Raw genomic sequence first — 19923 nt, 5'->3', positions numbered from 1 at the left:
CGCCATCACACAAAATATTGTGTATCAACAAATACTGTAGGAACGTTCCACTAATATAAACATCTTGACACTGTACCTGTTCTCAAATATTTCATGCGGAGCGCAGGTTATGATAGTAATAAGCCCCCCTTCTTAGGTGGGGCTCTTAAGATACACGCGTGTGCGGGAGTAATGACGAGAAATGACGAGAGTAAATTGCATAGGCTACAATCTATTTTTTTTTTTTTTCAAAATGGCGCTGAATTAACTCAGTTTACTTGACCGATTTCTCCGCACTCTTCCGGTGGTGGTTGCTATCCCATTGGTTGAAATTAATTTAAATCTTCATGAGAATTCGCTACATATGCCTAAGAAATTGGCTTATTATATTTATATTTTCATTGGGGAAATATCCGTCCTAAATAATGACAGAAAAGGGTGGTTTATTTCAATTTTGTGTCAACCTGGTCGAGGTCACGTGACATAAACAAAATAATCTAATCACACACACCCGTCCAAAAAAGGCACTTTAAGAAAAACAAATATGTTTTTCCTGCTTAAAACCACACTGATGACGAAGTTATATTAATCTGCTGCCCAAATCTGAAGTATCAAATGAATCACAAACTAGAACTATCTCTATTTAGATATAGTAGCGTGAAAAATTCAGGTGGGCGACATTCTGCACCCTAGCGGCCAAATATTAAACTACTTTCAGGCGTCTGCTCCAGTCTCGTTAGGGAGTTTTCCCCAAATGTACGCGATGATGACGTACTCTCTACTATACAACAGTAGAGCATTTCACTGTTGTCGATATCGCATTAAACAGTGAACATTCGACTGTGTGTTTGCTTTTGCGCACATTCTCTGCGCAACGAAGAATACCATTGAATATTATATAAATATTGCATGTCATTTTATCATACCTCATACTTTAAACCAAACCTTGAAGAAATCGGCCCAGCAGGTTTTGCACAGCGACCCAAACCACTGTCAAAGTGATTTTTAATCGGCGGATACGCAAATCATGTATGGAGCCAAGACGTGTACATTATGTACTGTAGACAGTGTGTGTTTACATTAGCAGACGATGTTTGTTTGAAGCGAGTCCAGGCCCAACTTGAATGCCTTGTACTTTCTGTTCGTGGATGTAACAGTCCCACCCAATGCAACCTACCTACTTTGTGGGTGTAATTCAAGACCCTGACAGCATCACTGTGCAACTTCCTGGCTTAAAACGCCGTAAATATGCTGTTTTTTATCGCCGATTTCGTCGAAATCTTAATGGCCGCCATTTGCAATATCGCGTCATCGATGATGTCAGCCGTGGAATAATGCCGTGGAATAGTCAAAATTATCGCATGGCACGTGGTCGTGAATGACGCGACGTGATTGGCTCACATACTAATGTGGTATGATAATCTGGAATATTGTTGAATGACCACGTGTTTTTAATTTGTTCTATATATAGTTTTTGACTGTAGCCGTATAGACAATTTGAACTTGAAATTTTGACTCTTTTATTTCATTTTAGCAGTGAGGATGGGCGGCTACAGGCGGTATCATTTCCAACAACATGTCACAATAAGAGACCTTTTTCCCCTATGTGCCAGGAGTATGAAGGGTTGGGGCGGTTAGGTCCTGTCATTCCCAGCCGCCAGTCACAATCTGGTAAATTTTTGTCTCAAATATGAATTTTGGCAATGATTATGGGTCGGGGTCCTATCATTCCCAGCCGCGAGTCACAATCTGGTAACTTTCTGTCTCACGTATGAAATTTGGCAGTGATCATGGGTCGGGGTCCTGTCATTCACAGCCACGAGTCACAATCTGGTAACTTTTTGTCTCACATATAAAGATTGGCAGTGGTCATGGGTCGGGGTCCCATCATTCCCAGCCGTAAGTCACAATCAGGTAACTTTTTGTCTCACATATAAAGTTTGGCAGTGATCAGGGGTCAGGGTCCTATCATTCACAGCCACGAGTCACAATCTGGTAACTTTTTGTCTCACATATAAAGTTTGGCAGTAATCATGGGTCGGGGTCCTATCGTTCCCAGCCACGAGTCACAATCTGGTAACTTTTTGCCTTACGTATGAAGTTTGGCAATGATCATGGGTCGGGGTCCTATCATTCACAGCCACGAGTCACAACCTGGTAACTTTTTGTCTCACATATGAAGTTTGGCAGTGATCATGGTTCGGGGTCCTATCATTAACAGCCACGAGTCACAATCTGGTAACTTTTTGTCTCACGTATGAAGTTTGGCAGTGATCATGGGTCGGGGTCCTATCATTCACAGCCACGAGTCACAATCTGGTAACTCTTTGTCTCACATATGAAGTTTGGCAGTGATCATGGTTCAGGGTCCTATCATTCCCAGCCACGAGTCACCATCTGGTAACTTTTTGTCTCACGTATGAAGTTTGGCAATGATAATGGGTCGGGGTCCTATCATTCACAGCCACGAGTCACAATCTGGTAACTTTTTGTCTCACATATAAAGTTTGGCAGTGGTCATGGGTCGGGGTCCCATCATTCCCAGCCGTAAGTCACAATCAGGTAACTTTTTGTCTCACATATAAAGTTTGGCAGTGATCAGGGGTCAGGGTCCTATCATTCACAGCCACGAGTCACAATCTGGTAACTTATTGTCTCACGTATGGGCCCACTCATTGTTAGTTCAAGAAGCGGATAATAGACGGCGAAAGCATCTGGCCAACTGTGAACTGTCCACTGTGTAAGCGGAAAATGGAGACAGTGAAGAGTTCACTGTTTTGTGCGGGGCATGCTCTCCCCATTAACAGGACGTAACATCTATTTTAAAATGCATTTCCAAAGTGAATGCATGAAGACAACCCATTTGTGTCGTATATCACTGGAAATACCCGATTCCTCTGATTCTGCAGGATGTTAAATCGGGCATTTTATTTCTTTAAATAAATCATAAGCGTTGCATTTGCTCCTAGCTCTGTTCACCATCCCAAATGGCAATATTGCCAATTGCGAATTGGGCCAGACAATCACGAAAACCCCCAAAAAATATTATACATTTCTTCCTGAATAATTCTTACAGTGACCATTCCCCCATGAAAGACAGTTGCTTACGCTACACAACAATCAAAAAAAAAATCGAGGGTCAACCATTGAACTTTTGAGATATGTTGAATTTTGCACAAATCAGCGAAAAACGCAACAACTGGCACTGGACGGCTTTTCAAAACGGGGCCGACGCACATCCCAAGTTCAGTGTACACATACGTCGGCAACAACAGTAAACGCGTAGTTTCTTGCTAGCCGCCTATTGAGTAGCGCTCTAGGTTTCAGGAACTCCATAAAAACATCCCTTTGCCAAAACAACTGCTAAATCAACACTGACATACTGTGAGGACCGAGAAATCAATGATTTTAGGAACTACGGTTAGGGCTTGGCCGCGCATGAATAAGGACAATCACAATGTATTACCAAAACAAAAATGTGTCGGAAGGAACTAAGAATGGTCCCAACATGGGGGGTTTCCCCTCCATTGTAAGGGGTAAAAACGTTACGCTATCGTAGGGGGGTTCGGGGATGCTCCCCCGACCTAAAGGGGGGCTCACTAAGTCCTTGACTTTTCATATTAAAATAATGAAGAGTGATTTGGAGCAATGTTTATAGATTTTAACAATTGTTTCCAACAAAAAGCAATTATGCCTGAAACAATTAAACACTGTGCGGTCGCTTTTCAAAATTTTACTAAACATTTAACGGGTTATCCCTTTAGCTCCTAGACGCCCGGAACCGCCCTGCCCGTTTCTCGCTGGACGACCGCAACCGCCCGACCGCATAAATCATAAATGGAAAAATACCTGGGAACTGTGGAGTGAGACCAACCTCATTTTCAGGTACCAGGAAGGAAACTGTTTGGGACCAAGGTTTGTTGACATTTTGCAAATCACGCCATTGTGGAGCTATTGTGTGGCAGGACAATGGCTTATTTTGGAGTCGACGATGTGTTACAGCAGCTGGATTTAGACAAGGACAATTCAGATAGTTGTGTTGATGACTTTGGAGGTTCAGACTTAGATATTGGAGGAGGAATTGAGGAAGGAGGGGGTCTGGAAAAGGGCCTCTAAGGGTCACTTGCAAAACCACTAAGCACTACATGTATTGCAGCACTGCTACGTGCATTGATCATTGGTTTACGTGTTGAAGCACTGCTATGATGTACATGATTCATGCTGTGATTATTTTAGCACCTTTTTGTCGTCTGCGTGGGGGTACACGTGGTCGGGCGGATCTGGGCATCCAAGAGACATGATTTGAAAGATTATTTGACTTCGATGACCATTTTTGTGAAAAAAAACCCTCAGATGTGTAGAGCCACTTCCATAGAACAAAATAAACACAACTTGTAGTACATTATCTTTTAGTTTTTCTATCTCTTTTTTCAAAAAACGAATACATGTCATTTTTTGTGAAAATGTGAAAATGCTCCAGGGAACCACGCTATTTAACAAGAGGCCCAAGGGCCTGGCGCTCAGCTGAAATGGATAGGTGAAGGCAAGGGCCAAGTGTGTGTCGGTACCGTTATTATGAGGCAACGTGAAGCTATAACGTCTAGCACGCAGAAGTGCTGGTGCGAAGACCTTCTTGCTATATCAGTGCATGCTGAAGTACTGAGTTGACGTCACCCTGCTATATGACGTAAAGACATTTCTATTGCCGTTGCAGTAGTGGGCTGTGTGATGACGTCAAGGAGTTGTGTGGTGACGTCAAAGAGTGGAGTCCTTGTCTTCATGCAGCGTAGGTGGAACTAATAACATGCACATGGACACAAGGTACATAATTATTACAGTGTATTTTGTGAGGTGGGGCCTGGTGCTTTACAATGGTCAAATGAACCGACTGTTGTCTGGACATTGATGAAGTGGATGCAGCCAAATGTTTGGGACGGTCTTTTTTGTATGTGAAGAAAAGAAGATAAAGAGTTGGTTAACAAAATGAACTTTATTGGTGCAGCAGATATTTGATGCCTTTCGGCAGATATTTGAAGCGCCTTGCGGCAGATATTTGTTGCCTTGCGGCAGATATTTGATAACGCTCTCCAGGAATGGAAAGCAGTAAAACGAGTAAGCACACCTTACTCTGAATGTGGGAACAGCAAGTGCTTTCCTGGACTTGAAATGTGCCAACGACTCCTCTTGCAATAACCAACAACAGTAAATCTGTAAAAAAAGAGAAGAGAAATTAACACTGACTGAATAAAAAAGGGTGACATAGACGGGGAAATGTACACCACCGGATACAGTCTGTGCTTGACCAGGCATCGGTCAGATGATATCCTGAACAAGGCATCTATGGAAGCAAATCCAGAAAGAGACTTAACCTTCGAAGGGCACACTTATCACTCAGTGAAAAGTCAGTCCTGGGGGTTGTTTTCCAATTCAAAATAAAAGTGTAACCTCTTTAAATTAGTCTTACAGACTGAACCATAACACTCAACAGCCAACCGTGCCCACATGATGTGAGCCATGAGCGAGTGGTGTACTACATTTTGAAAATTGTCTATCGTCTACGACATGTGACAGAACAGGATCTAGTGGACTTAATGATGAGGTACTATCAAATAAGGTGTCCATCAAATGAATCATGAGGGCCTGTTGAGTTATACTCTAAGCCTGCACAGCGCAGTGTACAGACAGTACAGGATTGCCAACCAAAAACATGAACATTGCTGCATAAGGAAACTGCAGTGGATTTCATACTACGATGTCATGTGACTTTCAAAATAATTGTAAACAAACGTAAATGGCGAGATTTGTTGCAAAATTGCCAACCACAACAACTCAGGGACCGTCCCAAAATGGCCGACGGCGAATTCTCCGGTCGCTAGCGCAGTCCATAAACAAGCATCAACTTTGGGTGCAAGCTTGGTCATAAAAGTTACAGAACTGTTAGAAATACATCTAAACAACATATATATACAATTAAAAGTGCATAAAAATCCCGTTTCAACCTCCGGGCGCTACCTTTTTTTCTCCGCCACACGCCGGGCCCTACCGGTCATTATTTAGTCGGACCGCCACCAGAGTGTTTATCACGATCTTTCGCCGTTTTAATTGCGTGTTTTAGGTAGATTAATCAATTATTACATGCATGCATTATATATCACCGAAATGATAATTGCGTAGGCTATTTGAAACTAAGTTCAGATATCATTTTCGATCTTTGAATTGAATTTAGGCGAGTGATTTTTGACACCCGGTCGACATATCAGGACTTGCAAAATTCACGCGAGATCGCTTGCATCATCGGCACGTTTGAAAACCGAATTTCACAAATTCCACAAATATTTATCACATACCATATGTATCACAACAAAGGTAACTCTCTAGACTATTTGAAACCAAGTTCAGATACTTATTTTCACAAAAATTCGAAGCTATGCAGGCGATTTTTCAGTGGTCGAGATCGATGGAAACAAATTTCTCGCTCTAAAATGACATGAGACGAGCACCAACTTCCGCTAATTTGTGCACAAAATTTCCGGAATATTATAAAAAACTATTGATAAATCTGAATTATATAGACTCTTTTCAGTACATAAACAAATTTCAGGTACATGGTCATGTTGATTAAAAGAGTATCAACCGATTGAACATGAGAAAGTTCACTCACCTTCATTGAAGCAGCGACTACCGCCATTTTTATATGGTGGCATCTCTTCTATCGATCGGCCAATCAGCGGCACTGCTTGCAAAAAAGTTAAGCCACCGCCAAATTTGAAATCGCCAAAATTCAGGCAATGTGCCTACAGCGCCAACTGGCGGTGAAAACTATATTAATTCCATTAAAAGTAAAAAATGAAAAAATATTTAAAAATATTCAGCCACATTTGAAAACAATATTTGTTCTGTGGACCGAGGTAAAAAGGGAAAGAAATCTAAACGCGAAATGACCTCATTCTCTTAATACAGGTCGGATCGCGCCGATTTTTCGTTTTTTGAGTTCACCTTGGGCAACTCCTAATTTAGCACCGTCAACGAAGTGGCTAGGCCTTCCCGGTCAGAAATGTCCAATTTTGTCCACAGATGGGTCCCTAGATGGATGGATTGCAGGACGGACACCATTTGAACAGCTATACTACTAGCTCCGCTGATTTTGTCAGCTGAGCTAAAAACTCTTAGTTTGATATCAAACATGGATGACACCTTTCGCAGTAACCGTTTCCAAGTAGGTCAGTTGGTAATGAAAATGGGTTAGCACTAACCTACTGTTCATTATCTTCAGTTCGATACCAAACACGACTACTTTAGCTATAACAGTCTTAAAGTAGGGCAGAAGGTCATAAAAGTACGTCAGTGCAAATCTCTCCTTCATTACCTTGAGTTTAGATTACTTCTCGTGACACTGCCCTATTCCCTCCCATAAGGCTACAATGCAGTCTCTAGCTTGTGACATGAGGCATGATGCCGTCTCTAACATCCATCACCCTCTCTACTCTCATATCAATCAGGCTACAATGCGGTCTCTTACTTGATTGTGACATGAGCCATGATGCCGTCTCTTTCATCACCCGCTTCTCTTATATCAATCAGGCTACAACGAAGTCTTACTTGACTGTGACATCAGGCATGATAATGTCTCATACATCATGCTCTTCTCTTATATCGATCAGGCTACAATGTGGTCACTTACTTGATTGTGACATTGCCCTCTTGTCTCATATCATTCAGGCGACAATGCGGTCTCTTACTTGATTGTGACATCAGGCATGATGACGTCTCTTACATCACCATACCCCTTGCCTGACCTCTTCTGAAAAGGTGCAAGTTGCGGGAAATTTTCATGTAGAAACAATTTGGTTTCCTGGTATCAAATGATCAGACGCAGTGCCGTCTTTACACTGGCAGATAAACTAAACATAAAGGACTCCAATTGCGCCGTGGATAATTTATTTTCTGAGGCATTTCCCTCTCTCTCGACCCCGGGTCGAGCGCGACAGTAAAGGGGTAGGAATTTTAACTCGACCTAAGGTCGAGCATGACACTAGTATAAGGGTTAAAGGTTGCATGTTCAAGAGTTTAGGTTTAATAGGCAAGCTTTATTTTTTTATATTATAATAAATAAAAATTTAGAGATGCCTATTCATCTTCAAGGCTTCTTTATTCAATCAACTTGTATAATACAGTAAAACAAGACCAAAACGTGAAGGACAAATCAGCTAAGATACAGCGTCTTCTTTCCCGATCCTGTCAACCTCATGGCTAACTGGTTGATTGGTTTCGTACCACCAGTTTCACAGCATGCACAGCAACACCACTTTGCCATTGGAGACCACCGGAATGACACGTAGATTATAGACTGCATCATCATCCTGTAAACATGAGAAAAAATATCACTTTGTAAAAAAACACCATCAAAATAAGATATTTATTATCAACATATGAACATTCCCGATTATGTTACAAAAACAATGAGTAGTACGTGCCGATACGCGAAAAACCGTGAGAGGATATACAACCCTGTATGGCTTGCTGTTCATGTTGGTGGTAAGGTTAAACATAAATGTACAAAAAAAGATCAAAACTTTTGTGAAAAACTAGTGAAACGGTTGGGGGAGGCTGGGGATAAAATAAAGTTACTAAATTTGAAAAAGTTCACCCTTATTTTACTAACGTTCACCTTGGTAGACTTTGGAAACATGGCTTGCAATGCATACTTTACTTCCCTGCACATATGTTGCAGTGTATTGCATTTGTCAATGTACCGGTATCGGGTATGTAACTGTAATGTAGGCCCCTATGGTAATGTATGGTTCATGCAGCTCCTCACGGTTTTCCGTATCCGCATAGACTGAGAATGGCAGTTTTATTTAAGGAATTAATACCGAGCTGGCGGTCATTGGTTGTATAATCAAGACCGCTCGGGTAGACGGAAAATGCAGTCCAAAACCCAAGGCGCTTCGCCGAGGGTTTTGGACGTAATTTGAGGTCTACCCGAGCGGTCTTGATTATACAACCAATGACCGACAGCGAGGTATTAATTTCTATTCTAAAAGGTTTCAAAATTAAACAAATTAAATACGATTTGAAAGGTATATATGTTCCGTTTTCGTCAAAGAATGATCCAGCCTGGTGTCCGGAACTCCGCCATATTGTTGCTTGTGAAGATGACGTCACGCAGCAAGGGAATTCCCAGTCTGCTAGCTCGATTTCTACCATTTCCTCGTCTTTGACCTCTTCTGAATCCTGACTGACGACCTCGAAAGAGTCCTCAGGTATCCTCCCTACTTCACAAATCCCAATATCGGGGAATATTTCAAAATCTCGTGTTCTTGACATTGTTTTGTGGGGCTGAGTCGTTGCTTCTTGGTGAAAAAATAATTCGTCTGCTAAAATTCAGAATTTTATACCTACCCAGGCGGTCATTGGTTACGATACCAAGACCGCTCCGATCAAAACGAGGCGTAATGTATTTTGTATTAGAAACAATGATATACTGTGACTAAGGCCTTTTAGAATGTTCGTTAAAAATACCTCACAATTCCAGCAGACTACTTCGTCGCTATTACTTGTGTACTCTGACCAGTGTAACTATCAAAGGTCTATGATATCATTGTTATTTTGACAAGAAACATGAGAAAACGTCAACTTCTTGTGAAGCGGTCCGCCATGTTTGTTCATCTAGCGTTCGGGTTTGTTTTGATTACGACGATGATGTTTATAAATACAAAGAGGCTATTCTTATCACAAAGTTTTGTCTGGATTTCAAAGTCATTCTCCTGTAGTTGTTATATTTATGTGTAATAGATAAATGTGAAGTATTACGATTATTTCATTCTGATGATTGGGAAGAATTTTTTGCAACACTGTTTTGTGTATAAAATGTACTAGGGCGTTCATGTGTGTTTTGATCTTCGACTTCGACTTCGACTCAATGACTGAGCAAATTTAACGAGACAGAAAGCCAAAAACGGTAACACTTCCTATGTAAACAAGCTACGGGAGTCATTCTATACTATGACTTTTCAAATAACAGTTGTCATGGCCAATTGTACCTAGAAAATACAGAGAAAACTCACCCTGGTTTCTGTCAAAACGTCTACCGTACGTAGATGAACTGAGCGCATGAATCTGGAAACGTGTCTTTTATCGGCAATATTGATAAGAATTAGACAAAATAACCCCACAAAACGACATGTTGATATTGAGAATCAAAATATAGGGAAATACCACTTTCTAACTGCTCATTATGAAAAATTTAGATTGGAACTATGTTTTGAAGTGAAGGTACACACTCTATATACATTCGCAAAATGGCCATCACTTTATCAGCCTCGGCTGCAATGCCTTAGGGCAATGCCTTATGTGTAGCGCGTTCAGTACATTACAGAGACAGGTAGGAATGAGGCTGTTTTGCGACTTTTGACCAGACGACAATTTCCAGTTTAAAATCTGCCAATTACTGCCAATTACGGGGCGTTTAGTCTTTCTGCTAAGAATAACTATAATCCTATCGAAACAAGAGTTTAAAATATCGGTATCCTGGCACATTTTCTGGCCCAGCTACAGCAAATTCTGATGAAAATGCAACTATTTTGCTGGAACTACTTTCGGCCAGCTCCAGTACAAACCATAAGCTCCGCTTGAAGCTAGCGTAGCTAAAAAGTTAGTTATTGCCGTATTTTAATCCACTGAAGTTGGCGGAAGCCTATTTTAACGGGCTTCGCCTATACGGCTGCTGATCAGTAAACAGTGGAGAAAAAACAGTGAAATCTGAGTAAAAGAATGCATGACTGCTGTAATAAATATACCTTACTTGGGTGCTTTTAAAAGTCTTACTTACTCTTTTGCGTATTGGTATTCTTCAGGGGATAAATGCGGTGGTTCATCGTCACGACGCTGGGCTTCTGATACTAAAATATATGATGTATTTTCCTCGATCTGAAAAAAATTATAAATGATATACACAACAATTACTGAAGGATTTTTTCAGTTCTAAATTTGCCACATAAATGCTGCATGAATTTAGAAAAGTTGTTAAATGTAGTACATTTGGTGAAGATGCAGGGATCTAAAAATTGGCTACCCGACGCCCAGGACTAGTAAATTCTTTATTTGGGCTTAAAGGGATGCGTAAAAACTTTGAGCAGCTAGCCCGAAGGACCAGCTTACCTAATTGCAGCCTGACCAACACTAGATCTCTTTTCCTCTTGACAGGAAGGCCTGTTCAGGACTGGTAGGGTCAACTCCTGATTTGTACTGCCACCTCTTGGGAGGTGGCAGCATCAGGCAGTTGTGGGTTGGAGGCCAAAATGGAGAGCAACATTCCATTTCTTTTCTTCTTGTTTCCATCAATTTTTACAATTTAAACCCCGAACTCTTCAAATAACTGTCAGCAACATATCAGGTAATATCTTAGAAATCATCTCCAAATTATTTGAAGCAATTCGCTTAGCTAATAGCAAACAAAAATTCACTTTCTAATCGTTTCGGAATTCGTTGCTGCCAAAAATGCAATAATTTTGTAACAATTATCATGCTGAAATGAATATTCAATGGAAGTGAAAACGTAAATGGTTTCGATAGATGTAGCGAATTTGCAATGATTGAAAACGAACATCGTTTGCCGGCAACGAAAAATATTGCATTGCACGTCATGATATCATCATGACCGCCAGACCCCGTTAGCGAAAGATGAGCAAAATAGGTGGAATGCCTCTCAGCTGGATGTTTATAATAGGTCAGATAAGCTGATTGATTGCGCTCCAAGGCATTCCTCCTAGACATCTGCTATTGCACTACAGACACCACCTGCTGTGTTAGGTTTACCTGTCTTACTGGGTTCATTACACTTGGTGCAATATGGGTATGTGGATTAGTGGATTAGATCGAATGCACTCAATGTGTTGCTGAATTCGTGCCATGAATTGTTATATAATGTTATATAATGATGAGTCATGGATTGGTCAAGGAACAGTTGCTATATATCTTCAATGATTTTGATGCAGAGAAGCATTGGTTTCTATCTGATGTCCATGAAATTTCGTTCAAATATTATAAGCTGAGGCAGAGATGATGAAACAAGTATTCATCATCATATTCATGAAGGAGTCTGTCATGAAAGAACTGAAAACCTGATAGTGATATTGACTTCAAGGTGACCAAGGATGACTATCATAAGGCCAGAGTTCTCACTCCCGTCTACCCCTGCCCCTGGCCTTCTACCCACTTTCAACCCTCAGGAGTCACATTTTCATATCTGAGTCACTCAACAAACCCTTGGCAGATTTGAAGCAATATTCCTGTTTCGTCACGGTAGGTGATAAAGTATGGAATTAGTGAAACCTTGGAAACACTGATAAACCTTGGAAACACTCCTTAAAATGCATAAAAACATGAAATAATGCCATTCGAACCTAACGTGGTTATGAATCAACATTTGGAGCTTATTCTTACATGATCAGATCGGAATTTTATGGTAATTTAGAAATCTGTCGCATATCCGATTCAATAGTCTATATTTTAGAACAACCCAGTTGTACCTCGCCTCCAGTGTACAGTACTGATCTCCCAAATATGGGAAGACACGCCCACCACACACCCATAATATGGACCAATAGCGCTCCGCTTATAAATACGCCACCACCACGCGGGCCTGTCATGCATTATGCATGGATAAGGTTGTCGACTATGTCTAGGCCTAATTGTCTATGATTGACTGATATTTTATAACAAACGATGAATAAAAAGAAGCCTAGTCATGTTTATTACCGAAGTTTGCGGATGAAAATTTCCTTCGCCGTGAGCGATTTCTTACATCTTCCAGTACGCATCGAGGGATGCAGAGATCTTTGTGACGTCACCAGTTCTAAGCGGTTTTTTTTATTCACGTGTGTGTTTGTCCTATGATCTCGTGCATCTAGTACCGAGCATAATACTTTATCGTCTATGGAATACAAAACAATCATAAAAACTAATTTTTGCCTCGATTGAAGAGAAATAAAATATTTTAACGACCACAGCGCATTGCCAATTGATGACGTCATCCTCCACATTAAAAATGTTGGCTTCTGAACTAACTGGCAAATGGCTTGTGGTATTTGACTCGATGACTCGACGACGCGATGACTCGATGACGCGATCAAGTTGGAATCTTTTTAAAGAATATCACTGCTTGGACTGTAATTTATACATAGAATCATAAGTGGAGGAAAATAAAAAAGAACCGATCATTACCAACCCCTTTCCAGCTGTTTTCACCGTATCTAATCTGACCATTTTTCGTTTCCTACAAGTTCGCATTTTTGATAAAACCATGCGCCATGTTGCTATGCAAGCCACTGGTATCTTTACCGTCAATACAGCTAAATACACCTAAATATAGCTGGTTCAGATCAACCTCCTACCCAGGTTCTTTACGAGCAGAAATTCCAATGTTAAAATGACACGCGAGTTCCTGGAGACAAGGTTGGCTCTGGATATCCGTTCAGCACGGCAATATTAAATGTCCTATACACCTTTCCAGAAATGGGGCGCTGAGTGTCCGAAATAGTGATGTCATAAGGGGAAACGAGGCCTGTGGTGGAGGGACAAAGGAGATAGTCATGGTTGACCAACACACTTGAATGCCTTTAATGACGGACAAGGGGGAAAAAGTTAGGCTAGTTCCAATGCAAGCCACCAATTTCGGAAAGCATGTAGAGGGGCTGATGTATGGGGGGGGGGGGCAGATGTCAAGGGACGGAAGAGGGACTGAGTGACTGAGTCTAAAAAACTGCACATATGCGAAATTCCGATTGTTGACAGACTACCACATGACATCTGACATTGGCCACTAGAAGCTTGTTTGTCAATTAAATCTCCGGTCATTTTGCATGCTATGAAGCTTCCGCGAGTCCTTTAAATATCAAAATCAATCGCGGGGACCAATCTTCAGTGGCCATGGCTGGGGGGGGGGGGGGGGGAGGGGCACATCCTTCCACATACCGTAGCTGGGTATGGGAAAGGCCGAGCTAAAACCTCTGCTGTTGCAGCGGTAGCCCGGAGACCAGGATCATGGGATTCCGTATTTTAGCAAAATCCATAGCAACGATCGCGTCATCGAGCCATCGCGTCGTCGAGTCATCAAGTCGAATACCACAAGCCCTGGCAAATTGCTATCAATAAAGTCAGCTGGGACGAGACTGTCAGTTGGGAGGGTATAAATCGTGGAAGGAACGCACCCGATTTCCCGCGCTATTTGCACAGTGATTCCATGGTTTACATTGAATATTACGGGTAGTTGTAAAACAAGAAACACAGAAACGAAACAGAAACACAGAAACGCAGAAACGAAACGCAGAAACGAAAATCAAACGGGTTTTCATAAAAGTTGGAATCAAGCGGCACGCCGATACTTTCCTTGCCCAATCCGTTGTTATTGTCGTTTAAAAGTAAAATCTGAGGTTGGTGGGTTGCGGCCAGCCGGAATGCAATAGAGTTGTTGAGGGGATACATGGAGCAACTTGGGGGGGGGGGGGGGGGAGGGGGCGGCACGATATGGGTGAAGTCTTTTGAGGTGGTGGTGTAGTACTTTGGTAGGTTCGATTCGATTCCTACAGCATGTTATTTTAAATGAAGGTGCAGTGCAACATCTTGCCTTGTAGTGTTCAATTTACATGAAGTACCAGGATCATCCTACAAATCCCGTCTGATGCAGCACTAAATGCAAGGTACGGTACCAGTACATGGGTGAATCATTTCGACGTTATGTGAGACGTGAGAGACCAATTTTGGCGACTAGAATAGAGTAAAGTGGGGGGGGGGGGCGGGCGGGCACTAGACTTGGACTTGGAGTAACTCAATCTTGCCTGCCCAGCTGCTGCCTGGGGCCGTTTTTGGTCAGGGGCACGATCAAGGCCGGATGCTGCCAATCTGCGCACACGTTGATGAGGCTAAAAGGGGTATTGGGAAATGAGCATTCCTCCTTCCATTCCGACTGAATACCAGTTTTAGTTACACCCGCGTTCGCGGCCACAACCATGGCAACAAGATGGAGTCTGCAGACCAGAATTCGCCACAAGACTGGTTTCTGCGTTTCGTTTCTGTGTTTCTGTGTTTCTGATTGTTTCTGTGTTTCTTGTTTTACAACTACCCGAATATTACAAGGTTTATCAGTGTTTCCAAGGTTTCACTAATTCCATACTTTATCAACTACCTTTCCTCACTGTTACAATACACCTTGGGATTTCACCCCAGACTGACCATAAAATTCCTAGGCCAAGGTCTGCATGGTATGTGTGTTAACAGAACAGGTAAAGATGAAACTGCATGCTTCATGCTAAACTGGACATCACATGATAGGCAGTATATCCACACCTGATGCATTGCAATTTTTTTAGCTTAAGTTGAAATTGGACGGATAGTTCTGACCTGGCTACAGGGAGTCTGTGTCAGTAAGTAGGCCACGCAATAGCATACATTACATAGGCCGGAGGGATGTGTACTATTTTCAAGTTAGGTCGAGATAGAGGCAAGGCTGTAACATTGGCTCTTTTATAGACTAGACCACTCTATCACAGGATAAATGTACTGGGATATTTGAATACTGTATGGCACACACTTCGTCACAGTGTGCTTGAAACTGAAATGGAACAGGAATATAGCATGGAATCTGTCATGGGTTTATGGAGCCTGATATAGTGGTGTCGCAAAGGCATGAACTGTTATAGACACCCTTGGGATTTGCCTAAAATTTCTAACGGGAACTGACGTTCCAAAAGTTCAATGTCCGGGGAACAAATGATTCTTTTATATATCTTTATCTCTAATCCCCCTGAAAGCCACAAACTTCCAGGGGTACTGTTTCCGTAGCCTCCGCCCATACACGAGTGTCCGGAACCTGAGCAATGTCAAAACATTAAAGCTAAGACTAAGTGTAGACGCCCCCCTCCCATACACACATATAGAAGAAGAAAATGCTGTGACTAAGTTAATTTTTGTTTTTAAAGTAGCCCACAAAAACCAAAAATTTAAATCTCGTTTATTATCGCTGCTACGAGATATTCCCTTTAACAACACCACATTCTAAGCAGCAGCATGGCTTGACCCCTAAGGAGAATGGTCCTGAGGGGTTAAAAGTCGTTTCAAAAGTTCAGCCAACATAACCACAAAGCAAACACATAAAAGTTACACCGTTGACCATTACTAAACTCAACATCTTGTCAGCTTATATATAGGTAACACCTGCTGTGGCAAGCAATCAGCCAGATATGCCAGAGGCGATTAGACTATCTGTGATTACACCTGACTACCCTAATACCAACATCATCGGGCAACTCAAAGAGAAAAGTGAACCTCAATGCATCAATTCATTTGCCTTTGCAACCTAAGGTTCGCTTTTGACCTTCCCTAACAGGATCTGGCTGTAATGATTGTAAACGAACCGTGTCACCAATAATGATGCGATGTGCGTTGTGAAAGTAATTCAGAACACAGGAATATTCTGGCCTACCTAAGTGAGTAACAGCCATTAAGAACCCAGAAGATAATAATCCAAAGCTCCCAAAAGCATTTAACCTTCCACATCAGATATTTCAAACCTGCAAAACTTGCAAAACTTCCCAACAATGCAGTCGACAGTCGGCCATCTTGAGTGTGAAATCAGCCATTATGAAACTTGGCCTTGACATTCACCCGATAAAAATGCACACCAAATATGAAATGTCTAGGCGAACTCGTTCAGAATGTAGAGAGGTCACAAGGCATTTGCAAGTTTTACAACAAAATGGCCGACAGTCGGCCATCTGTGAAGTTGATGGCCGGTATGAAAGATGATATTTGTGGATTTATAGCTCCATTTATTCAGCATGGCTAGATGGTAAATGTCAATACAAAAGAAGGTCTCTAGTTCCTGTTCCTGTTGTAGTCGTTGTTACAAGGTAAACCAATACTAGGTTGTGGTTGTTGTCACAATGTAAACTAAAACATCACATCTCCTTCCTTGTAGATTATTGCTCTAATAAAATGATGAAATGAGATTTGGTGTTTAACATTGTAAAGTCCAAAATTCTAACATTGCCATATGCATCCTATGTGGCACAGAACCGTGATTACTAAAGCTCCACCATATTACATATCCTAAACTAAATTACTTGAGATGTAAGTATCGTCCAAACGCTATTAACTGAAATTATGAGTCCATATAATGATATATGAGTCTATGTTGTGTAACAACTGTTACGATTGTCTATGAGAGGAGTCTATATAATGACTGTTAATCATGTTAATGATTGTTTACTGTTCGCTCAGATCATATCGCTACAAGTCTAGCCTTTCCGGCTTTCTCCGGGCTCTGTTCGAACGGCGCAACACAGGTTTTACAGGGGTCGGCGGTGACCCTCCTGGTTCAGAGTTCTCTACGGGTTGGGTTAATTGCAAGTCCAATTGTTGATTCTCCGGTTCAGCAGCGAGTGTGAACTCAGGTTTATCATTTTCCGGTTCATTTATTTCCACCGAAGGTTGCAATTGTTCATTGTCACTGGGGTCATAGTTGACCAACTTCTTGAAGAATGATGAATTTCTGGTCACCTCGCGACCATCACCAGCGGCAGTTACCATTGTTCCTTTCTTGTGTGTCATCGTCACTGGTGTGATTTCGTATGGAGTGTCACTCCTTTTCGCAGTGAATGGTCTTTTGACCAGGACTGCATCGCCAACTTTGAGTTCACTTGGTCTGACATAAGCTTTCTTATCAGCGTGTGCTTTGATTTTTTATTTTTGCTCAGAGTCGTGCTTCCGGATGATTTCTGCGATGGGGTCCACGCTTGGCAGTTGTGGTAACTTATTGTTTATAGCGCGTTTTAAAAACAGGGTCGCAGGTGGAACGCCGGTAGTTGAATGCGGCGATGTTCTGTAGTTGCGGAGGAAAGTTTGCAGGTCTTTTTTCCAAGGGACCTGTATTGTACGCGCCGGTCACCGATCCGAAGGTTGACCGCGCTCGACGTTGCTTAACTTCCACTCTGGGGCCAACGCGCCAACCACTGGGCCATAAAGGAATTCCCTTATGGCCGGCGGATTAAGCCGTGCCATATACCTGGGGGTACTATACATCATTCCCCCCTTCGAAAGATGTATCCGTCTCCGTCTTCATCGCTTGGGATATGGGAAATTGATGAGGCTGACCCCTGAGGCTGATCAGTGGTATCCTCTAAGGCTCTTGCATTGTGGTGATGCTGTCGACCTTTGGGCCTTTGGTGGCTGCGATTCTGGTTTGGTCGAGGTCACGATCCATAATTTGGGGAGCTGCGGCAAACCTTGGCGAAATGGTTTAGTTTGCTACATTTTGTACACTCTTTTCCTTTGGCTGGGCACTCCCTTTGGTGGGGATATGGGCCACCGCACAATCCACAGGTGTTGTTGCGCGGATTTGGTTTTTTGTCGTGTTGCGCCAGTGGTGGTTTCCATTTTGACTTAGAGTACAGAGCATTTGCTTTGTGGCTTTCCATTACAGATGTGTGATCATCGGCCATTTCCATGGCCCTGGCTGCCTTTAGGAGGTTCTCCAGGTTGAGGCTTTGTTTGATGCATTTCCTGCGTAGGCGGTTGTTGTGGGTTCCTTGGATGATCTGGTGCTTAATCTCCAAGTTTTGGTCAGCGAAATCACATTTTTTCGCTAGGATGGTTAGCCTGGTGTGGAATTCTGCGACGGATTCGCCGGATTGTTGGGTTTCTTTCCGGAATGAGTACACTAAACGATCGACTGACTTCTGAGGTTCGAAGTGGTCCTTTAGAGCTTTGACAGCACATAGATAGGCATCTACACGGTCTACTACATCAGCATCAACAGTAGGTACAGTCAGCGTATCGAACACATCATGCGTGGATTCTCCTACGTAGTGTAGCAGCATGGCCTTTTGGCGGGCTGGGGTATCAATTCCCATGGCTGTGAACATATTTGACAAACGTTTCACATATTTGTCAAACGGGATGGGGGCTGTCTCCCTTGGTTGGAGATCAAACTCAGGGAACTGAGGTAATACAGTTGCCATTGTGCCTGGTCAGGATGGTCGTCAAAGATTCTGATTAATCTCTGAAGTCTTTCACAGGTTGTGAAAAATGTGGTGATTAAAATGTTTTTAGGTACTTGCATCCCATCCTCGTCGCCATTTGTGAAGTTGATGGCCGGTATGAAAGATGATATTTGTGGATTTATAGCTCCATTTATTCAGCATGGCTACATGGTAAATGTCAATACAAAAGAAGGCCTCTAGTTCCTGTTCCTGTTGTAGTCGTTGTTACAAGGTAAACCAATACTAGGTTGTGGTTGTTGTCACAATCTAAACTAAAACATCACACCATCTTGAGTGCGAAATCGAACTTGACCTTGATATTTACCCCATACACCTGCACACCAAATATGAACTGTCTAGGTGAACTCGTTCAGAATATAGAGAGGTCACAAGGTATTATCAAGTTTTACAAAAAAATGGCCGACAGTCGACCACCTTGAGTGCGAAATTAGCCATTATAAAACTCGGTCTTGATATTCACCCGATACATGTGCACACAAAATATGAAATGTCTAGGCGAACTCGTTCAGAATGTAGGGAGGTCACAAGGCATTTGCAAGTTTTACAACAAAATAGCCGCCAGTCGGCCATCTTCTGTACAAAATCAGCCATTATCGAACTTGGCCTTGATATTCACCTGATACACGTGGACACCAAATATGAAATGTCTAGGCGAACTCGTTCAAAATATAGAGAGGTCACAAGAGTGTGACATACAGACGGACGGACGGCCCGACGGTCGGACGGACAATCCTGATAAAAACAATATATCCGAACTTTCTCCGAAAGTGTGGATATAAAGATCCACTGTTAAATCTACTGATACCTATCGGGTCCTTAAAACTAGTTTTGAACAACTCATTTTTATCGGTGGTTTAACTATCGGGGGTTAAGAGATTTTTATTGG

General features: G+C 42.1%; 2 protein-coding genes across 4 annotated transcripts in view; both read right to left on the bottom strand.

The window, feature by feature from the left end:
* Window positions 1-12934, bottom strand: part of LOC135489277 (uncharacterized) — a 253966-nt gene extending 241032 nt beyond the window's left edge. Inside the window, exon 1 of one of the 2 annotated variants that reach the window (XM_064774561.1) lies at window positions 12739-12934. The gene's annotated coding sequence lies outside the window, so the exon portion shown is untranslated. Of the gene's footprint in view, window positions 1-12423; window positions 12616-12738 lie in introns of those variants that run through there. The other variant, XM_064774562.1, reaches the window with a different exon arrangement.
* LOC135489273 (DNA replication complex GINS protein SLD5-like) overlaps window positions 1-19923 on the bottom strand; it is a 249221-nt gene that overhangs the window by 108979 nt on the left and 120319 nt on the right. For both annotated transcript variants that reach the window (XM_064774554.1, XM_064774555.1), the window contains exon 4: window positions 10811-10908. In XM_064774554.1, the coding sequence (XP_064630624.1) occupies window positions 10811-10908 (98 nt within the window). The remainder of the gene's footprint in view (window positions 1-10810; window positions 10909-19923) is intronic.

Source organism: Lineus longissimus, chromosome 6 (genome assembly GCF_910592395.1).
Source record: "Lineus longissimus chromosome 6, tnLinLong1.2, whole genome shotgun sequence".
NCBI classification, from domain to species: domain Eukaryota; kingdom Metazoa; phylum Nemertea; class Pilidiophora; order Heteronemertea; family Lineidae; genus Lineus; species Lineus longissimus.
This window is presented reverse-complemented; position numbering and strand designations above follow the sequence as displayed.